This window comes from Acanthopagrus latus, chromosome 2 (genome assembly GCF_904848185.1).
Source record: "Acanthopagrus latus isolate v.2019 chromosome 2, fAcaLat1.1, whole genome shotgun sequence".
NCBI classification, from domain to species: Eukaryota; Metazoa; Chordata; class Actinopteri; order Spariformes; family Sparidae; genus Acanthopagrus; species Acanthopagrus latus.
In genome coordinates this window covers 18,901,990-18,923,266 of record NC_051040.1, presented here as the reverse complement: position 1 = coordinate 18,923,266, position 21,277 = coordinate 18,901,990, and the positions used below count along the sequence as shown (strand labels likewise).

Genomic DNA, 21,277 nt, shown 5'->3' with positions numbered 1-21,277 from the left:
AACGGGAAAAGGCCTGGATTTAGCATACAAGACACAAAAAAACAGAGTATTAGATAAGAGTCCTCATTAAGACAAACAGTATTTTCCATAAAAACGTTCCTGGTAATTAGCATATAGTGTAAAAAAAAAAAAAACAGACAGTATTGTTTACTGGCATCACAAATCATCAAAACCCACATTTTTCAGCAAAAAGGCATTGATACATGGATTCTAAGCTAGGCTACCTGTCTTAGCTTAGCACCAAGTAGCAGACAAAGTTAGCAACTAGCTAGTGAGGAAGGTCTTGCCTGAGCTAAAGATCCAGAGTTTCCTCAGGAGTCGGTAAAGAACAAAATAGAGTTATGAGAGTTAAATATTGGACTTACTTTGTTATGTGGCAATGAACACGACCCCAGCTAAATGCTAACGTTGCTCTGTGTCAACCCAGATGCTGTTTATTTGCTAACTCGTTGGCGACAGCAACTTTCAGCTGAGAAGAAGCAGTGTGTTTGAGATGGCATGACTATGTTTACTATAATATTTTATGATCATTATAGCTTCTATAATTGACTCAAAGTATCCCACGATGCATCACGAAAAGTAGTGTACAACCTGATGGTCACTAAACATGCATCATATACCATCATGTGGGCCTGTTGCACTGGACGGACAAAACCTGAGCAGACTGGTGTCCAGATGTGTTTCTGTACTTGACGGACGAGCTCACTCACTATGTAGTCCTCGATACTGGACTCCAATAATTTGAGGTCACCTGACCAGCTGTTTTAGGCACCTGCGACCATATCAACTCAATCATTTTGAGAAACAGGGTAATGTGGTATTTAAGCAATATCCAGTCATTATCCCAGGCAAACATTATTATTGTTCTGATTTATTACCCTAATCAGTCAGAAATCCACCCAGCATGAAACCCCTCCTGATCCAGCTTCATTACGTCTGCTGTCAGTGCATACACAACTTAAAAATGCCATCTGAGACGCAAAGCCAGAGACTTTTCTCATTTCTGCTACGGTCATGAATGAAGGAGCAGGTGATTGGTAGGATGTACTCCACTGTTATTCTCCTTTAAAATGTGCAGGGTGTCACAGAGACAGGATTGTTGGACAAGCAATAAAGGCACAGAAATCATCAAACAACATTTTAATCGTTTAAGCCTTGGAGTGAAACTGAATAATTGTGTTGTCATCTTGGGACTCAGGCTCATTAAAATATATTAATGCTCTTGTCATAAGAAGAACCAACAGAAACAGACCATTGACCCATTTTAAAGGACTGTGCCTTTTTTAAGAAGCACCACTGTAAAAGAAAACAGGCCACAGGCCTTTAGCAGACAGAATCAAATCATTAACGGAGAGGAGAGGGACAGCTGTCAAGTGATATAAGAGCTGGGGTGCAAACAAGGCTGTTGTAAGTACTTTAATAAAGAAATATTACAACCAAAAATCTTGAGAAAAGAAACACGGAACAGATCAGTCAACACTTTAATGATCCCCGCTGGGAAACTGAGAATGAAAATAAAGATTGAAAAGCTTTTGTTGTTGTTGTTGTTGTTTTGTCAGCATGATTTGTAATGCTGTAATATTGAAAATCAAAAAATGGTACAAAGAGAAAATGAAAAGACGAATGACCCACATGCCCAGATGTCTTCTTGTGGTTCGAGCACAGTGGAACAAGTAGTCAAATATGTTGGCCCAGTTTGTTCTGTGAAAATCCAGCTCTGCAGCTTCAACCCCGAAAGAAATCAGTTTCTACTCGGCTGTCTTCACGAGTGCAGTTCCAAAGGGTCTTCACTGACTTGTATAAATCATGTATTTGATCACGTTGTAAGCCATTTTGGGCTGGAAGTTAAACTGGAATGAAGAGTGTCAGCTGTCGGTTCTGCTAACTGTGGGATGATTGACAAGTGTCAGACAGAGCTGACGCAGGAAGACGAGGTGATCTCTGACAATGAACAACTGACCGAGAGGTTAAAGCTGCAGTCATCTGAATCCCTCACATCAACAATAGACTTGAGTGTGAAAAGATATCTCTCAAGGTGTCAAACCCGCACAGATTTGTTATCTTTTCAATTAGTATTTTGGCTTTCCGGACCACCATTCTGCAACATGACTCCAAAGCAATGCTAATGTTTCTATTCGTCTCCTATTCTGTCCACAAGGTATTTTCAGCTTGTTCCACTGACCCTGAGTGGCAAAAAAAAGCAGAAACAGAGCATTGTTATTTGAAGTCTTGTTTCTCGCAACTTGATTCACATTCGTTGTTTTTGTCTCCACCAACTCCCGACGGTCATACATGGAGATAAACACTCCACTGTGCTCACCAGTTTGCTGCGAAATGTGTAGGTCTACTGTTTTGTGCTGGGTAGCGGCATTTCTCACTGAAAACAGATGGTCAAGAGAGCTGCTTAGAGACAGGAAATCAAAGAAAAGATGCCTGAAAGACACTATAAAAAGTATTGACCATTGTTACCATAAAACATTTTTAACAATTCCAACCGTACGTGAAAATTATGCAGAGCTTTCCACCAGATATACAAAGATAGTGAAAATATTACATTATTAAAAAGACCAACGAGCCAAATTCCCATAAAGTTTGTTGAGCAGCATCATAAAACACATTATTATTCACAGCGAAGCCTGAGGGGGTGTAGCAGGAGAAAGATGGATTGGACTCATTCACGCAGTCCTAAGAGCTGCCCGCTGATACCACTAACAAGCCTTGCTCAGAGGTTATTAAAGTGCACATTGTCTGAATCCAGAGAAACAAATGACTTCCCTAAAACAGATTTTCTGCATCAGAGCGAGCCATGTGACGCGTCTTATTGACGAGTTGCCATCTCTGCCACAGTACGTGTTTACTTTTACCTCTGTTAATATAAAAACCATGCAACGGGTCTTTCTATTAAACTAAATTTGGCTCATGGAATTGAATTCTTCATTCTTCCATAAGCAGATGAGGAGTTTATATCCCAAAACCATTCTGGGATCTGCAACCATCTGCTTCACATTCATCCAAGTGGTTGTACCAACTCATAACGTGCGCTGTGGCCAGAAAAAGTGTGTGTGTGTGTTTTTTCCGAGCGATGCCTTTAATGTTATCTATTTCTGCACATCAAAGCGTCTGCCATCCCTCCCTCTCTCTCTCTCAAACTTCCTGATCACTTCCCGGCCCGGCGGCTTCAAAGCGCAAAACCCCTCTTTCAAAACTCGGATCCGTGAAGCCAACACAAACATGGCCGATGCACCTTGATAAATTTCAATCTGGCCTTGATGCATAAATAGATGTAAATAGGTGGTGAAGTGGAAGGGGAAAAAAACAAGCTAATGAGGTGAAACTCAGATTTGCATCACCGCATTTTGTCTATTCCTCTCCTCGGGTTTTTTGATTGGAGCTTTATTGTTTTGGCGCAAAAAATCTGTCACTCAAAAAGCCGATACGCAACGGGAGGTCATTTGCTCTGCTCTGCAAGCGTCCCGGTGCTGTCATCAAACAAATCACATTAAATAATCTCCCGTGACAACCCTCAAATGTGGGAAAAAAAAAAAAAAAAAGACATTGAGGATTGATGCAAGAAAAATAAAATCAAGAAAACAGTGGTCGAGATGCGGAGGAATACTAAGTGAGAGGAGGGTGATTTAAGAGAGGAGGTGCTGCAAGGATCTATTTATACCTATCCAAGAAGAGCCGGCGCTGCAGGGGGGGACTCGGGCGTCTCTTCTCCAGGGCCGGGACACAGTTGTCTTGTCTTCTTATTCTATCAGACGGGGACTAAATGGATCAGAAGCCGCTCTTGCACTGACAGATAGAAGGTGTTGTGTTGTTTTGTATTACATCTCCCGTGTGCAGCTTTCACACGTTACGGTGACAGCGAGTGTGTCCGCCTGATGGATAATTTCTCTAGCGAGGGCTCCTCACGTCGCAGCAGTTATTCTGGATAAGCTGTGACTTCATCAGTAATGCCAGCAGTCTCGACTGGAACTGACGACAGCACAGCTAAACTAATGCAGCACTTAAGCGGACATGCAAAATGAATAAATCAGACACTTTGGAGCGACAACGGCCCTTAACAAAGACTTTCAGCTGCTCTGTCTGATTTTTCATCGTATCATTATATAAATACAAATTAGCTCACGATGAAAAACATATGAGTGAGCTCACTAAAGCAGAAAATTAGGCTTTGGTTTGGACCAGTGTTCTAAAAGCTGGACGGATTTTCCCGTGCGGCGTCTGTTTTAGGAGAAAAAGATGCAGTGTCGTCTTCATGCAAAGCTTAAACGATCTGAGAACAGGAGGTTCAGACTCGATGACACGCTGTGAACAAAATCAAACTGGCATGTTCACACCGGAGGAATAGAATGAATAGTAACTCCTAACACAACACAATGAATTTGATACAGGACATGATGTCATGTCTGTTGGGCCAAGTGTTCCTGGTTTTCCCTCCATCAGGCACAAACTTGGACACCAAGCTCACCCAGAGTGCGCTGCTCCTTCTTAAGTCATGGTTTGACTTTCTAGTTGTGCCATTTCCTGTTTTATTTTGAAGTTCCGTCCTCTTGTGTCATGTTTTGCTTTTTATTTCCTCCTATTCCGTTCTCACCTATGTTCTATTAGTTAATCACCTCTTGCAGAGTTAAGTCCTCATCGTCCCCTCTTTCCTTTTCAGTTCGTCTGTTGTTTTATGCCCTTGTGTTGCCGTGTCTCCCTTTCTTATCATCCTGTCATGTTTCTGGCTTTTGGTTCCCGATTCCTCACGTTACTTGTGGTGTGTTCTGTTTTGCTTTTGTATCTTGGATTTATCTTCTTTTGTTGTCTTCCTTTTGCCACTAAATTTCTAGGATTCAGATTTCCAGCTTTTGGTTACTAAAGCTTGTTTTTTTTGTTAAGTTACTTGTTTGCTTACCTCAAAAGGATATGCAGCTACATTAAAGGGACAGTTCAACCCAAAATCAAAAACACAGTCTTTTACCTGTAGTGCTAAAGTGCTTCTCTTGAATATAACTAAATATAAGCCCTTCAGCTCCTGTATTGTTGCACTATAAATTAACATCCATGCGTAATGTGTGCAGGCTTATCGGATGCTGTTGAGGTGATGGTGACGGTTTATCATCCACAGTACGAAATGTGAGTTACATCTATCTTTGCAGTTGTGGTCTGACAGCAGACATACTGTAAGCGTATCGCTCATACATTAGATATCAAGGACATTGCAGCAGTAACTATGTGCGCAGCAGCTTCTGCTGTACTGTTCTCTCCGCCGCCTTCTCTAAACCATTAAATCAGATGCAGCCTCTGCTGTGCTCCACAGAAGACTTAATGATTTGGATGGACGCCCTCCTCCTTGCTTTTAAGCTGTCTCTCTGTATGACATGCTGTTTCATCATTACTTTCTGCATAAAAAAGTCATTGCCCACTGAGATCTGACTTACTGAGGAGCAGGAACATTAGTAGTTATATATTACAGTACATTTGGAGTAACAGGTTCGGATATATATACTGTGTGGTTTGTGGTTATAGCATAAATAAACGTCTTTCTGCAGGAAGTAGAAAAACACTATAACGCAATCTGAACGTCTTCCTCTCTTTCAGGCCACAGCTGGTGGAGATGGATGTCATTCTGTGCCGTGATCTACGAGCCCGCCGCTCGCTCTGACCTACATACACAGAAGGTTCCTTGCAGAACAAGATATCCACTGTAAGAAAAAAACAGGTGACACCTACCACTGACATGATTAAGCAGGCGCGGGCATGAAAGCAAATCAGTTTTCAGGCACTAAATCAAAGACACAAGACATCTTGTTGATTCTGAAAGACTGTGATTTTCAGGTCACATTTTATTGTTTTTAAATAGGTAGTGGCGTTTATTAAAAATAACCAAAATCCCTCTTTGCTTCATGTCAGGCTAAAAATGGGTCTGGAGTTGGTCCTGCTGCCACAGGGAATTAGTCACTGCAACGCTGGAAGTGGAACATCCTGTTCCCATTGTCACCACAGAATGTGACATAAATTATCACCGATCATTTTACCTGCCTCTCAGGAAGCCAGGTAACACAGGGAGGGATAACTGGATCATACCAACTAATATTATAGAAAACATGCCATACCTCCTGCTGACTGCCCAGTGTGCTTAATGTGGGCCACAGGATTCGTTCTGTTCCCTTTCTGAATAACAAAAACACGTACAGGAAGTGGCTCTGACATTTTCTCTGTAATGCGCTCTCCACCTGTTGATCTTTTGGCTCCCGTCGTCATTGCACTGTTGCCATGGCGACCCCAGAAGAGCAATGGGGGCACAGCAGTGAAAACTGGGCCTCACAGTGGGAGGCGACACCGGACATGTATCAGCGCTGTCCTCCCACCGGCATTTGTGGGAGCAAATGCTTTTAGAAGTGACGACAGCACAGACGCAGCATTCGTTGCATTCTGTTTGAGGAGCCCCAGACCGTCTGACAGTGATCTGCACCACCACCCACAGAACATGCTCCAATGACGACAGGAAGAAGGGTGCGGGAGGACAGGAGGGATAATCTGAACCGACAATACCTACCTGGCAGAGTTGCCAGAGACATAACATAAATACATATTTTTCCTCTCACCTGTAGTGCTATTTATCCATCTTTTGGCTTGAGTTGCCCAGTTTTTACAGTATTGGCCATAGAGGCGTCTGTCCTCTCTGGAACATTAGGACCCCGACATACCAAGCCGACATCCGTGAACTAGCAGCGCCATCGGCTGACAGGAAAAGGTGGAGAAAACGGTGAAATCATCCAGTCAGAGTGATTTAACCACTGATTCTATACACTCAATCTGCCAAAAAGCTGCCAGCAGGGCCCGCCAAGTGCCAACCATTCTGGACATACTGCTACGACTGAGGCCACAGATGCTCACTGATGACCCCAACATTAGCCCAATGTGTCAGGGCCCTCATCAAACTAAATGGCACTCAGCGTGTGACGATGGTTGTGGTTCTTAAAGAAAGCTTAGAGAAGCAAGCTTGTGGTCATTTTCAAGTGAAAACTTGCATTTGTCTCGCCCTTGTTACCACCACTAAGATGCCTCTGAGCAAGGCCTTTAATCCCAATGATAAAAAAAACTCAACAGCAATGTCTCTTTCCAGAAATCACGACATACTTAGTAAAGATAATCCACAGACCTTGTTGTGAGCAATTTCAAGTGCATCGAGGCGGCTTAGCTTTAGCAAAGTAAGCTAGCTAACGTAACAGCTCAGCCCGAGGAGGCGGCCATTAATGTTCACAGGAGTGCGAGCCTCTGGTGGAAGGAGACCAACATTAGGTATATAGGGACATCTGGGGTTGTAAAAGTTAGAATTTGCAAGTAAAAGCTGAATTAAGATGTTGAAACCTCAACAAAATAACAACACAACCAAAGTATGTAACAGTCACATCATTTAGTTTATCTGGACATTTTGGTTTGGCGTGAACGCTCACGTTAGAACCTTCCTCCATCTATAATTAGTTGCGCTTTTCACAAACGCCCAATTTCTGGCGAACTCATTTTTTAAGACTGAAATTTCACTTTTTGATGAATACATTTCCAGCACAATCCCCAGACGACAGCCAAATTTTCCACAGCTCCTTTCCTATCAGCTGGCAGACAGGCCCAGCTGTTAATACGAGCTAATCTCTGTGTCTAACGCCCGAGGCTGGTGACTGCGCCCCGCTCCTCTGTCTGTCGGAGGTGCTCTGCTGGTCCTGAAGGGATTTTTCTTTTTTTTTCTTTCTTCTTTTTTTTTTTTTTTTAGTTTAAGCTCTCATTTATTGTCACCAGCTAACAGAGGATGTTCAGGACACACATCAGTACACACACACACAGACACTGCAGCATACTGGCTTGTCTCCCAGTTGGCTTCATTAAATAACACATTGTCAGATCAACTTAACTGACAAGTTGTGTGTGTGTGACAGCAGGAGTCAGTTCTGCATCTGCTACTGAGTCACCGTCATTTGGAGGGAAGGAGGAAAACAGAGCAGAGGATGACACACACTCCAACTCAGCCATCAGCCCCTCGTCTGCACACTCAGACACACTCGCGTGGATCCGAGTCTGTGGCGTCCGAGTCTGTTTCCTCGTGGATTTGTGTTTTCTCTTTCCTGGAGCCCCAACCAACCATATCCGCATAGCCATAGGAACATCATTATTGAAATTTGGACAGTACTCAATGGGGAGAGACAAATAATCTCTTGATAATGCTTGAATTGTGCAATGGATCACACATAAGATGTTTGTTAATTTAAAAGGTCATTTTCCAAGTCCAGAAAGTTGCAGTTTGTCGTAGATAAAGTTACATATCATCTAGTTAGTCTTGCTCAATACGTCACAAACATCAACATGGCCGCCAACCCGACACAGAAAGAGCATTAACAAGGCCGAAAACAACAATAAATCTGTCCACAGTGACAGCTGCGCTTATGTGAAAGGAGAGTCATCAGTTCTGTGAGCTGCTAATGCAGGTTACAGGTCTTGGTGAGCATTCAACAAGAGGACGTCCCTAACGCGGCTACTGGCTGAGCAGTCTTTGTTATCACATATTTTTACTTTTCTTTTAAACTGACATTGACACATTGTGTACATCCCAACTCCCCATCAACCTGTTCCTCCTCACCGCTGCAGACTGCATCCCCACTGAATACCTTACACCACGTCTATTTATGTCCATCGCCACATTTAATGCTATTTGTGAACGCTTGGGGATGTAAAAATAAGATGAGATACAAAACAAAAACAACATTTGTGTGTGGGGGCGAGGGCAGCTGGGACTGAGTCAGAAACACTTGGAGGGCTGCAGCATGAGGAAATATGGACACAATAAATGTAAGTGTGCGTTTATGTGTAATTTAACACTATATGTTATTGTTACTCTGTATTTATGAAAATCAAGTGGGAACAAACAAACGGGAATCCAAACAAAGAAATGTGATTCTTATTAATAACACAGTTTTGTTTTCATTGAATTCTTAAAAAAACAGTTAGGAACTACACAGCCACTGACCACCAAACTGAACCGAACAAAAAGGTTTGGATCAACGCAAGGATTCATGATTTCCACCCCTAACACACACACACACACACACACACACACACACACACACACACACACACACACACACACACACACACACTTGCCTCCTGTCACACACACTCATTACGTTGACAGCAGCGACAACAAGCCCAGTCATTAGGAGCGACAGTACAATGACAGTGTCAGAGCAGAGGGTTACTACAGGGGGTGAATTGCTGCTGAGTAAGAGCCGCTCTGCCCTTTTTGACATTATACGACACAACTCGCTTCTCCGTTAAAGATAAAAATAGCAATGAGGGCAGACAAAAAGCAATAGAAAAAGAAAAAAAATGAACACCTAAACTAAACCACCGGGAGAAATGTAATGACTTCATTTTCTATCCAGGACAGAGAGGGAAGTTTCACAGCCAGACTCGAGGAAAATTAAAGAGCCAATGGCGCAGAGATAAGAGCCCTCCTCGTGATGAGTGGCGCCGATAAAATAAGAAATATGGGCGGCAGATATGCGAGCAGTCAGGAGCGCTTGAAAAATGCGGCAAGTGATTAGACCGTAGTTAAGGAAGCAAGAACAAAAAAGAAAGAAACACGAGGGGGGAAGCAGAGATGAAACATGACTGTAGCCTGATGGATTATATTAGGTTTAAATCGCAGCTGGCAGAGGTGTGTGTGTGTGTACACATTACCATCATTACTCTTGTGAATAATATTTACCTTCAGCTATCTGGCGGTTAGATAACACATTTAGCACTTTCACTTTTAGGGATTCAGGTGTAAAGTGTCCTGAAATGCAGCAAGATTCACCATTTTTAATAAAAGTCTACAGCCATGCTACGTGGATGCTAACACGCTCACTGTTGGCGGCTGCGGTGTAGTGTTTTAGGTGTTAAAGGGATAGTCCGTGTCTTTTAGATGACCATCAGCTCGCCCCCCTATTCAAATATTTGCTCAGACCAATCACAGTGTTTGGCAAGAGTGACATGGGCCGATTGTAACGTCTCCACTGCTTGAAGCAGAAGATGCAGAGCCGTAATATTCACACTGTACGTGGTCTCTGATGATACCTCTCTGCCCGCCAACAGACAAACTGATGTCTCATACCTGTCCAAGTTCTCCTGCCAGAACTCATTGTCGAGGTGTTTTTTTGTTTTGAGTTTTATCATTAGTATTTTCCACATATGCTCTTAACCTTAAGTACTAGACCAATTTCTAATCTGTCTGGTTCTGATGACCGTTCTGTTGCTGACCATTTGATGTCTTTGTCAAACGTTAGCCCTGTTGTTTGGAGCCAGCGGGGCGGCTTGTTTCATGAGTTGTATCACGCTGTGTTACAGTTGCTTCCAACACCGTCAGAACAATGTGCAGCTTATTAACAACATCAACACAGATGACTCGTTTTTCTGACAATGTAAGAAAAGTGTTCTCGTGTGCAGTTGAAATCCCCGTGTTTATCATAGTGACGATCCCTCTCGGCCTGCTGACAAACAAACTAATGTCTCACTGTCAAACACTGTAAACTTTGGACTTAAACTGGAGTTCATCATTTCAAAGATATTAGATTGTTTTAATTAGACCTGTATCTTTATTCTTGGAAGAGTATTGTGGTCCTTGGTATTTTTTATATAGGTGTTACCTGCACAGGGGGGCAGATGAAGTGAATATTGTGACTCTAACATTGATCTTAGAAACATTTGATGATTGTTAACAAGTAGAACACAGATAACTCCATTTAAACTGTATCCAAATAGTACAAGAGGTGTTTGAGTAATGACAACAAAATCAAAAAATGTTCACAGCTGCCCCCTAGTCATTTAATGTCACATAGTTAACCTACCAGCTAACTAAGGTTAGCTAATTTACCTGTTGGGCCGCAGCCTCAGTTTACCAAGAACAAGCAGCTAATTCGTAAGTTAGATGTTAACTATTGGGTTGATTTAGCCGTAACTCATCAGAGATGCTTGCAAAGTGACTCAGTACATACTGTAAAATAAGCTCAGAAGGAACATCACACAGGTAAACTACATCTTTAAACATTACAGTCGGCTGAAAACGACAGCAGAGGCAACAAAGTTACATTTTGGGGCTACATCTGGGGCTAAAAAATGGAAATATTTGATCTGGTTGAACAGATCAAGCAAAACTAAATCAAATGTATGACTTTTATCTGTCATAACGGAGCCGTACATTAGATTACTGTAGCGATCGATACCCACAGCATTAGCACTTGGTATTGAGCCGCACATGTCCGCTGCAGGCCTCCATCATCCATATGTATCAGGCCTCACCAGCCCATCATGCCGCCACCTCCTCGTGCACTTCCCACAGATCAAAAGGCCAGGTGATGTGTGATATGGAGATGACCAAAGCGATTGGCCACGAGCCCTCCTGTTCAAAGGCAACGCGGCCTGCCTCGTAACATCTAAGGACATCAACATGAATAGCGGCGATAGCTCGTTGATAATAGCTCAAAGGAGATGCTGATGGGTAGCTGCTGTATCAAAGGCACCGGCAGGGTTATAAGCAGCCGGTTACCAAAGTAACATCCACGCTTTCATCAAACCATCAGTAACTGATTACATACGGATGTGCATGTTTTCCCCTTTGCAAACAATGCAACAGTTTGATGCTGTTCACCGTCTTTGACTGTGAATTCAGCGACAATCTACCTTCATGCTGACAACAAGGGTTGTGGGAAGTCACTCACAGCAGGGGCATCATTGTAAATGGTGTGGGACGTTCATGTGTTTTGTATTCCTTTAAATGGGCCAGAATGACTCACACATAATAGCTGTTAACAACAATTCGAGAACATTTTGTGCCACAGCAGACAGCAAACTGGAACACCAACACGCCACAGGTCAAAGAAGCAACATCAGCTACAGTCGACAGCGGCAAGGGAATGAAGTAGGAGAGAACTTCTCCAGACTCCCTTATGAAATCTCTCAATTTTGTGAATTGTTGAATTTGAGGAAACTTTCTAAACTTTGTGAAACGCTGTCTATGACAAAGTCTTAATCATTTCTGCCTGCTTGAAAATTCGGCATATGTTATACATTAACTTTTTTATGTCTGTTTGCCCCAGCGATGTGTGTGTGTGTGTGTGTGTGTGTAAATTTGTCACTGTTAACAGACACTCCAGTCTGCAGTATAGTTATTACACTTGATTGATAAACCACAGAAGTGTAGAGCTACTCCAGGCTTTACTTCATCACTGTATGGTGCTGCAGCCCCCTCACCCACTCCTACTTCTTGCATCCATGCTCGCAAGATATCTTATAATCTACAAGACACATGTTCCTCCATGCTTCAGCTGAGCTGCTTTGATTTTTAATGATTCTGCATCCCTCCCCCTGGCTCAGGATCTACACAGTTAGCTATCTCTTTTATATTGTAGGCTGTGATGAACATTGTAGCATCTACGGGATGAGGGTGCGGCATTTCAGAAATTGAGATATCCTTAACAGTGACTTCAGTAACAGTGCTGACAGGTATTTTTAGTGTGACAGTGAGGGGGACAGAAACATTGCAGTGGCCATCGGAAACAACTTCGAAAAAAACCTCTATGTTCAGAAATAGAAGAGTGATGTTTAAGAGAAGAGACACTGATGAATAAATGAATATGAGGATAACACTTCTTCTCATCCCTCCAATATTATTATCACCTCAATCATGGAATCATTTGAAGGAAGCTCCATTTTCACCCAAGAACAATAATCCGTTCGTTGGATAAGCGAAGTGTGAGACTGTCCTTAACGCTCATGTAACCATTGCAGCACTTCTTCCTTCATGCTTTCACAGAAATGATAGCAACCCTGCACAGAATGCCCAAATGATCCTCTGCTCTGCACTCTGGCGAACCAAAAATATCCAACAGTGACATTTCTTCAGAACACATAAAACAATATCAATTATATGTGACATGCAGAATTACTCCAAAGGTTAAATATTTCGGATTTTGAACACAAATGCGGGAGCGAACAACTGACTGCGTTGCAAAGACAACGGCATCCTGAGCCATCATCTGAGAGCCGAGCTTCTCTGCTCTTTGCTTTGATAGCCGAGGCGGCCGTGCATGCACGCTGGGTGCATGTGAGTGTTCCTGGAGGAAGACGGTTGATTGTTTAGTTGGCGAACAACTCAACCCCGCGACTGAGATTTACCAATCAACTGCCTTCCAACGCATTCACTCACCCCACATTTAAAACAAACATCCTGATTTGGATCTGAAACAATTCGACTGTTCACTGTTTTGCAGCTCTACTTGATTTCATAAATACTTTGAAAACCACTGTGAAAGGAGTTTATTTATTAGGAGGGGAGCACCGGCACAGGTTCATACGCTTAATCCTCTGATAAAACGACACAATTCACCGGCCACTGAGTTCAACAGAAGTGCGTCACTGAATGGAGCAATAAAAAGAAGGCCCTCTGTAGGAAAAAAGGATGAGAGAGTCCATTGATACACACATATACTGTATGTACTGTATATGTACTGTATATATTTAGATTGATCCATATTCCTTGTGGCTTCTGTCACAGCTCTGACTAACAAGCGAGGGATGTCAGAGAGACCAAAGGCTGGTGATGAGCTTTGAGCTCGGCTTAATTGGATGCAGCTCAGGCTCTATCTGTATCTGTAGCAGCAGCGGGAACGGCCATGGGAGACAAGAGCTGACCAGCGCACACACACACACACACACACACACACACACACACACACACACACACACACACACATACTATTTTCTCACAATTACAGTGACAGCTTCAAGACCCGTCTTTGTTTTACTTTAACTGAGTCCGGTCACAAAGTGGATTTGTTTGAAGGCTTGTGCGTGGGATGGCGGTCACATCCCGCCTGACTGGTAAAGTAAAACCTGTTTTCTGTCCGTGCCAAATGAACGCTACTGTTTGTTCGACAGCATTACAGGGATCGCGGGTGTAAATGGCAAGTTTCTCGCCTGCTTTCACATCTTAACATCTAATCAACATCTTTATCCCGCCGCTGAGTGTCTGAGAAGACAAATCACTCCCGCCGAGCGTGTGAACATTTAACTTGTTTCTGTTGCGGATCAAGTTATGTGAAGAATATGGCAGGAACATGAGTGCACGTTGTATTCTGACAGCGGGGCGTTGCATCATATGTCAAGATGCTTTCACTTTGGCCAAGTCAACACCTTCGTAAATCTTACAGGAATAGTTGGACATTTGTGAAATACGTTTATCCCTTTCTTGCGGGGAGAGTCAAATGAGATGACTGATACCGCTCTCAGGTCTGTGTGCTAAATATGAAGCTCGAGCCAGGGGAGGATTAGCTTAGCTTAGCATGAAGACACAAAACACAGAAAGACAGCTAGCATGACTGTCCACAAGTTAAAATTCAAAACACCCCTTGTACAAGCGTATGGGGGATTATGTCGGGGTTTTTTTTATATGTACAGTCTTTTAATTTCTGGGATTTAAAAGTGCTTCAGAGCAGATTTGGTTACCTTTGGACAGAGCCAGTCGTCATGCTACGCTAATCCACCCCCTGCTGCCTGTAGCTTCAATCTTCTCATCTTCTCATCTTCTTCTCATCTTTTGGCAATAATGTGACTCAAAACTTCTAGTGCTTACATCTCAGAATATTACACAGAATCAGCCTAGCCTATTTTGAAAGGCCCGAAGACTTGAATTATGCATGTAAAAACTGTGAAACAGAGGAACGAGCGGGAGAGCAGCTGTACGCGTTGAGAGAAGGAACGACCGGGGGTAAAACCCTCACATGAGATGTAGAAACCATCATCGCGAGGATCAAACAGCCTCCAGTCCATCACGTCTCTGACACGCTCTGCGCCGGCTAATTAGGTTATTGCAGAACTATGCGCTGCAGAGACGGCTAAATTACTTCAGCGGCTCCTCGGAGGCACCGCCCGCTTCACCTCGTGCTGTCCCACGTCCCCTTTCCCAATAACAGTAAAACAAAAACAAAAAAAACAGCCGTGTGTTCATAATGCCGGGGCGGAGAACTTCCCTGCAAGAGTCTGCCATGATCCACTGCTTTCATAAAGCGGAATCGCTGAGCGACCCAGCCGGAGCAGCCTTGTACGTGCCTCATGACAGACGGCTGGTTTCGCGCCACCGCGGCCCTATTGTTTTGCGGAGCGAGTTACCAAATCCGTCAGGGCAACACAACAGGCCTTTCAATAATGAATAAGCTCGAGACTGAGAAGCTAATAACTCACAAAAAAGGCCAGTTGCAGTGAATTCCAACAAGACAGCTTACAGGCAGCCATCCAGAGGAGGTGCGGGCCAATATTAAAACTTGGCAATTCTAACAAATATATCGGGTTTGTTATCCCCTCGGTGCCCGCTGCTGCGCTTTTGCATTTGGCTGCTTTGATTCCTGCAGTGTAAAACACAGCCGACGATGGGGGGGGCTAAAGTCACAAAACTGGGATTAGCAACTCAGCCAGATAATTTGAAAAAAAAAAAAAACAATGCTGCAAAATATCTTAAAATCAACAGGCATGACCGTGTTTTTAATCCCCAACCTATTGGAGTTTTGGTTTCACAGGTTCAGCCTGGTCTTTGCTCTAATCCCACTGTGTGAGCGGCGCCTCAGGTTTGACACAGAGTTTGAGATAAAAGAAGAGAGAGTGAGAGAAGAGGATGAGTACGTGACACTCATTTACAGCGATATTTCTTCACTAAGCTGCAAAACCAGGACTTGACTCTCTTTTAAGAAGAGATCCATAGTTTTCTTCCACCCCGCCTTTTTCCTCCGTCTCTTAAATCCTGCCCCCTCTACTCATTTTCTTCTCCTCATTTTCTTTCAAGTTCTACTCCTCCCTTCTTACTGGACCGACCGTGTTGTGACGCAGGCAGAGGACGGGGGGATAGCGAACCAGCACCAGGCTCAGCCAATCAGGTCATTTACCAAATCTCAATTGACTGCTGCTCCAGTTTCCATGGAGAGGAAACAACCAGCGGGGGGAGAGTGGAGGGGAGGGGAGGCAAAAAAAATCAATGATTTTCCCCTCGGGGCCCCGGCTTGAGGCCCGGGCCGGACCTAAGATTTGGCGCATAAGAAGGATAAAGCTGAAGTGGATGTTGTTTCACAGCAGAATACAGCACTAAATGAGAGATTTATTTCCCCCTCAGCATGAGAAATATGAAAACGTCCCCTCCTCTCCCCCTCTGCAATGTATTGTCCAGCCTCAGCTCAGGCTGTGTGACAACACTGTCCTCTGTGGTTTGTGTGGAGCCGAGCGCAGTGAAGCAGGCTGCAGAGGTAACACACTGCAGCTGCTTTCTATTCTGAGACGTGAAACCAGGACAGCCAAGGAGACGGCGATCAGGTCCCTGGCCGAACGCTCCACTGGAAGCCTTCAACTCCTTGACTGCACACCTGCACACGGCTTTCACCGCCACGCGTCCCTCTCCATGTAAACACAAGGCGGGGATGCGGCTGCCACCTGTTGGTGATTCAGCTAAAACTCACGCAGTCACCTTGCTGGTTCCCCTCCGTGATGCTGCAGCAGACTCATTTATCCTCTCTGCTGCTGCTGCTGGCGGACGTTCTCTTTCACCCCAGCATGACTCAGAGGCCCAGCTGACTATTGAGCCTACTGCTCCTGAGGCTCGGCCACAGCTCAAATGAATTTCAAAAAAAAGAGGACTGCTTCAGAGCATTTTGAATGTCCTTGACTGGGCAGAAGTGTGAAGACTGAGTGTAGGTCAACCTCAGGGACAAGTGAGAGAATGGATGTATGGAGGTCTGTGATGCTGTTTAGGCATGAAAATCAGCCTGTGACAATTTTCTTCTCTTCTGATTAAAATGTCTTCTTCAAAACAACGTGCTGCACCTTTAAGTACTTTTTCTTATTCCTGACTGGTCAGACATTCCAGTGAATGAATGCAGTGTTGAGACTGGTCATAAGTGTCCCAGATGTCAATACATTTAGCCATGCTTTATTTACTCATTTATTTGTTTGTTTATTTATGAATTTACTTATTTATTGATTGATTTATTTCAGCAGGCATACACATGAAAATTAGAGCACCCCACAGACACGCACCCATCACCATCACCACAGATCCACTGAAACTTCGCTCTGCTTTCTGTCTGCACGGAGGTTAAAACAAAACTTCACACAATGTTTTCGACAACTCACACAGTACATGGTCTCACACACACACACACACACACACACACACACACACGCACACACACACACACACACACACACACAGATCTATAGTCTTCGCTCGCATCTCACTGCTGCCGCTCTTCCCTCCTGTTGCCACAGCAACGCAGCGCTCGTCTCCATGTCTCACTGACAGCACATGCTCCCTTTAAAAGAAAACACACGCACACACACACACACACACACATATCCAACTGCGAGGAGACGCTCGCGCACACCGTCCACCAGGTGTGATGCAGGCTGATCACACACACACACACACACACACACACACACACACACACACACACACACACACACACACACACACCGTGCACAGTGAGCCCTCGCTGGCTCCAGCAGGGAGACGAGTGGTGCTGATGTAGTTACTGTCAGCGGTGAATGATGACGGGAGGAGCGATGATGGATCTCAAAACCAAAAGAAACTGAAAGAATTCCTACTGAAACAGACAAATAACAAGCAGATACAGATCTTCTCTCTCTTTCTCTGACTTTTAAACTGTTTAAAATGAGGACAGGAGCGTGTTTTCTCTGCGTGACGCCCAAACAATCAAATAAGAATAAAAAAGAGCCCTCACATCTTGTACTTGTTAACGCTGCTCTCTCTCTCTCTGATCCTCACACACTGATACCTGAACGTGTTCTTACCTCACAGTTGCGTCCGGTGAAGCCCTGGCTGCACGTACAGGCGTACTCCCAGCTGTCCTCCGGCCTGCCGGCGGACGGCAGCGCCAGGCAGAACCCCCCGTTCAGGCAGGGTCGGCCCTCGCAGGGGTCCGGGCGAGGTGTGGCCTGGGTCGGGGTGGGCTCGGCCGGGGCCGGGGTGTCCGGGGCCAGCTGGAAGGGAGAGGGGACGGCCCCGACGCTGCTGCCGCTGCCGCTGCCGCTCCCGCCGCACAGGAGCAGCAGGAGGAGGAGGAGGAGGAGAGGCGGGGGCTGCGTGAAGCTCCGTGCGGTCTGTGCGGGACGGCGGCGGGGAAGCGCCGGCACACTGCACACACTCATCCTCATCCTGATCCTCTCACTCTGGACTCTGTTCTGCTCCTCTGTCCGGTACTGTGCGGGAGTCTTCCTCCGGCTTTGCTCAGAGCTTAAGCTGCTGCTGCTGGTGCTGCTGCTGCTGCTGCTGGTGCCGGCTGTGCTCAGCGGCAACTGAGAGGTGAGTGTGTGTGATAGAGTGAGTGTGTGTGTGTGTGCTGTGATGTTGAGGCTCAGCTGTGTGCGGGCACAGTGACTGAGAGCAGACTGGCTGCTGCTGTGGAGGCTGAGCGAGAGGAGACAGGGATTCGGGAGGAGAGAGGGAGGGCTCTCGCTTCTTTTTTGTCTCCGAGTCACTATGACGATGATAGCTGACGACACACACACACACACACACACACACACACACACACACACACACACACACACACACACACACACACTCCCCCCTCTCCTCTGCTGCACCCTCCTCATTTGGAGTCTCATCATCCATAACCTCTCCTTGAAGCCGGGCTCTCAAGGAGGCAGAGAGGGAGGCTGTAGTTTGGGAAGATGGAGGAGGAGAAGGAGGGATGGTGGTGGTGGTGGTGGAGGTGTTGATGTTGATGGAGAAACATCCTCATCAGCTTCGCTTTCCATTGACAAACAGGCGGTGTAAACCACAAGTGACATGATGCAGTTCTAAAACAGCAGACTCACGTACAACAACTCCACAGGTACAGTGAGCATGTATGTCGGTGCTGCTTGGGGTCTGCTGATCACAACAGTAAAGCAACAAAGAGAGTTGTTGGATGACGTCATGAAATGGGCAGACATCAGTTTCACCTACAAGGTCACGCTCTTGAGGTGTCAGTCACGTCACCTGTCGTCTCGTCCCGCCTCTCTCTGACGTATCATCTGATGATTCCCCGGAAATCACCGCAACAGAGAGTGTGAAGTAATGTGCACACAACTCCACGCGCACAGTATGTGACACAGGTGCTCTTAATTGCAGTGCACGTGACTCCTGGAACAAAATACACAGCAGCTCATTAATATGAATCCTTTTATACCGTTTGGCCATCTTAGAAATTGGATGTAAAATGTCCCAATTTTTATTCGCAGTTGTTTTAAAGAGCTGATTTTTTTTTTAAATGAACATTTAGTTATTTTAATCACAACTGTTTACTGATTCATTGATTGACTGACTTCGCAGAGTTTATCTGCAGTTCATATGAGGCATCAGCAGGCAAGAGATCTTTTTAATACAGATTTCCATCTTTGTGTTCCCCCAAGTTGTCCCGTGTTGAACTGCTGTGGTGATACACCCTTATTTAAGGATACATTTTTATTTAAAACACTAAATATATCTTACCTAACTTGAAGCCTCATAACATCTGAAATAAAATGCATTATGCCTTAATGATGAGTGTGAACAGGAGGAATGATACAGCTGTTTTGATATATGTTGCGGACTGTAAAGTTTTTGAAAAGTGTGAGTCGATCCCTTAAACCAGAAACTTCAGGTCAGGATACTTGTCTCTGAAACGTTCCCAAACTTTAGCTAGTCTAATATCAAATCACTGAAAAGCCCCTTTAATTGCCTCAATATGAACAGAGTACTAATCCCATTTGAAGAACTAATAAGACTGAGGGAAACACAAACTCCCTCACCTCCTTTTCACCACGAAGGAGCAAAACTTCTAGCCGTCCTTGACCTCGTCCTCTCCATCACACTCTCACCAGTTGCTGTGAGATTTACCACCTCCACCTTCTTTATTCAGAGTAGTTGCATGTTTCACAGCGGGCTGCCGCTCCTGTATGATCAGTGTAAAACCTTGGTGCTTCAGACCTTAACTCTGGCCTCAACTCATCTCCATAAGGAATCCTCCCACAGTGCAGTCAATCTGTCACCTCGCAGCACTGCAGTGTGCTCAGTGTGCTCAGGTGCTCCTGCAGACAGAACACTCAGCCCAGCCTGTTGCTGCTGGTTCTAATGAGCAACACGCAGCATGTAGACCAGTGAGACTCTCCTCAACACAGACTGAAAGTGTTCTCTCTCGTTTTCAATAAAAAAAAATAAAAAGGGAACAGACTCTGAGTGAAAAGCAATTTTAAAGCCATAAAAGTGAAGTATGTCGCGTTGTTTCAACACCTACACACACGTTATGTAATGTCAAATCCACGGCTAAGCTTCCCTCTTCCTTATTATAAGACTTTTGGAGCAGCTTAGAGGCCGAGTGTTGTTTAACCTGCTGAGATCTGCAGAGCAATACTTGTGGTTAATCAAATAAATCGCCTGTGTCACCATCTCCATGGTAACTAAGTCAAGTCCCACAGAGAATAGTTTCCAGCCTGGTGATCCTGAGCCCCACTAGATGTCGCCAAAAACCTCAGATGAGGTCGCACTGTCTTTTAAGAAGGCTCTAAAAAGGTACTCTGTGTAGTTGAGGATGATATTTTAATCAGGAGACCTTCTGATTAAAGTCTGTTTTTTTTAATGTTCAAACAAACCAAATAAATCTGTTATCATGACTGAATTAATAAATAAAATATTAGATGGACCTTTTCTACTTCAAACAGGGTTTTTGGACCTTAAATTCTTAGTCTGAAGTTCTTCTCCAAAACTACATAGTGCCCCTTTAATTTAAAAAGGTATTTTGCTCAGTGTGCATTCATTTCTGTGAAGACTAAGCCAAACAAATTGTTTCTTTTTTTTTTTAAGAACTTTTAAAATCTCAAGAGGATAAACAGAATGAAAACCAGAACACAAGCTATATTTCAAGTCAGAACTCCGCTAAACAGTTCATCCAAACTGCTTGTTTAAGATGAATTCTCTGCTGTTGATCCAATCATTACATATTTTAAATGTTAAGTTTGTCGGTTGCCCCACACTACATCTGAAATGTTCATAAAATATAAGTCCTTTGTTCAGAGGTCATAAGTCTCTCAACAACTCAAAAAGTCCCTTAAAGGAAGAAGGAAAAATAAACAAACTGAGAAACCATCACTTTAGAGGACCAGAGAGCATCAAGATCCCCTCTGACAAATGAACAATCAGAGGACACACTGAAACCTGCTCAACATCAACAAG

General features: G+C 44.3%; 1 protein-coding gene across 1 annotated transcript in view; it reads right to left on the bottom strand.

Moving 5' to 3' along the window:
- The window catches only part of dner (delta/notch-like EGF repeat containing), a 51,832-nt gene extending 33,272 nt beyond the window's left edge, over nucleotides 1–18,560 (bottom strand). Inside the window, exon 1 of the mRNA XM_037085966.1 lies at nucleotides 17,875–18,560. Within this exon, the coding sequence (XP_036941861.1) occupies nucleotides 17,875–18,237 (363 nt within the window). The 5' untranslated portion in view covers nucleotides 18,238–18,560. The remainder of the gene's footprint in view (nucleotides 1–17,874) is intronic.
- Nucleotides 18,561–21,277: the final 2,717 nt, after the last annotated feature.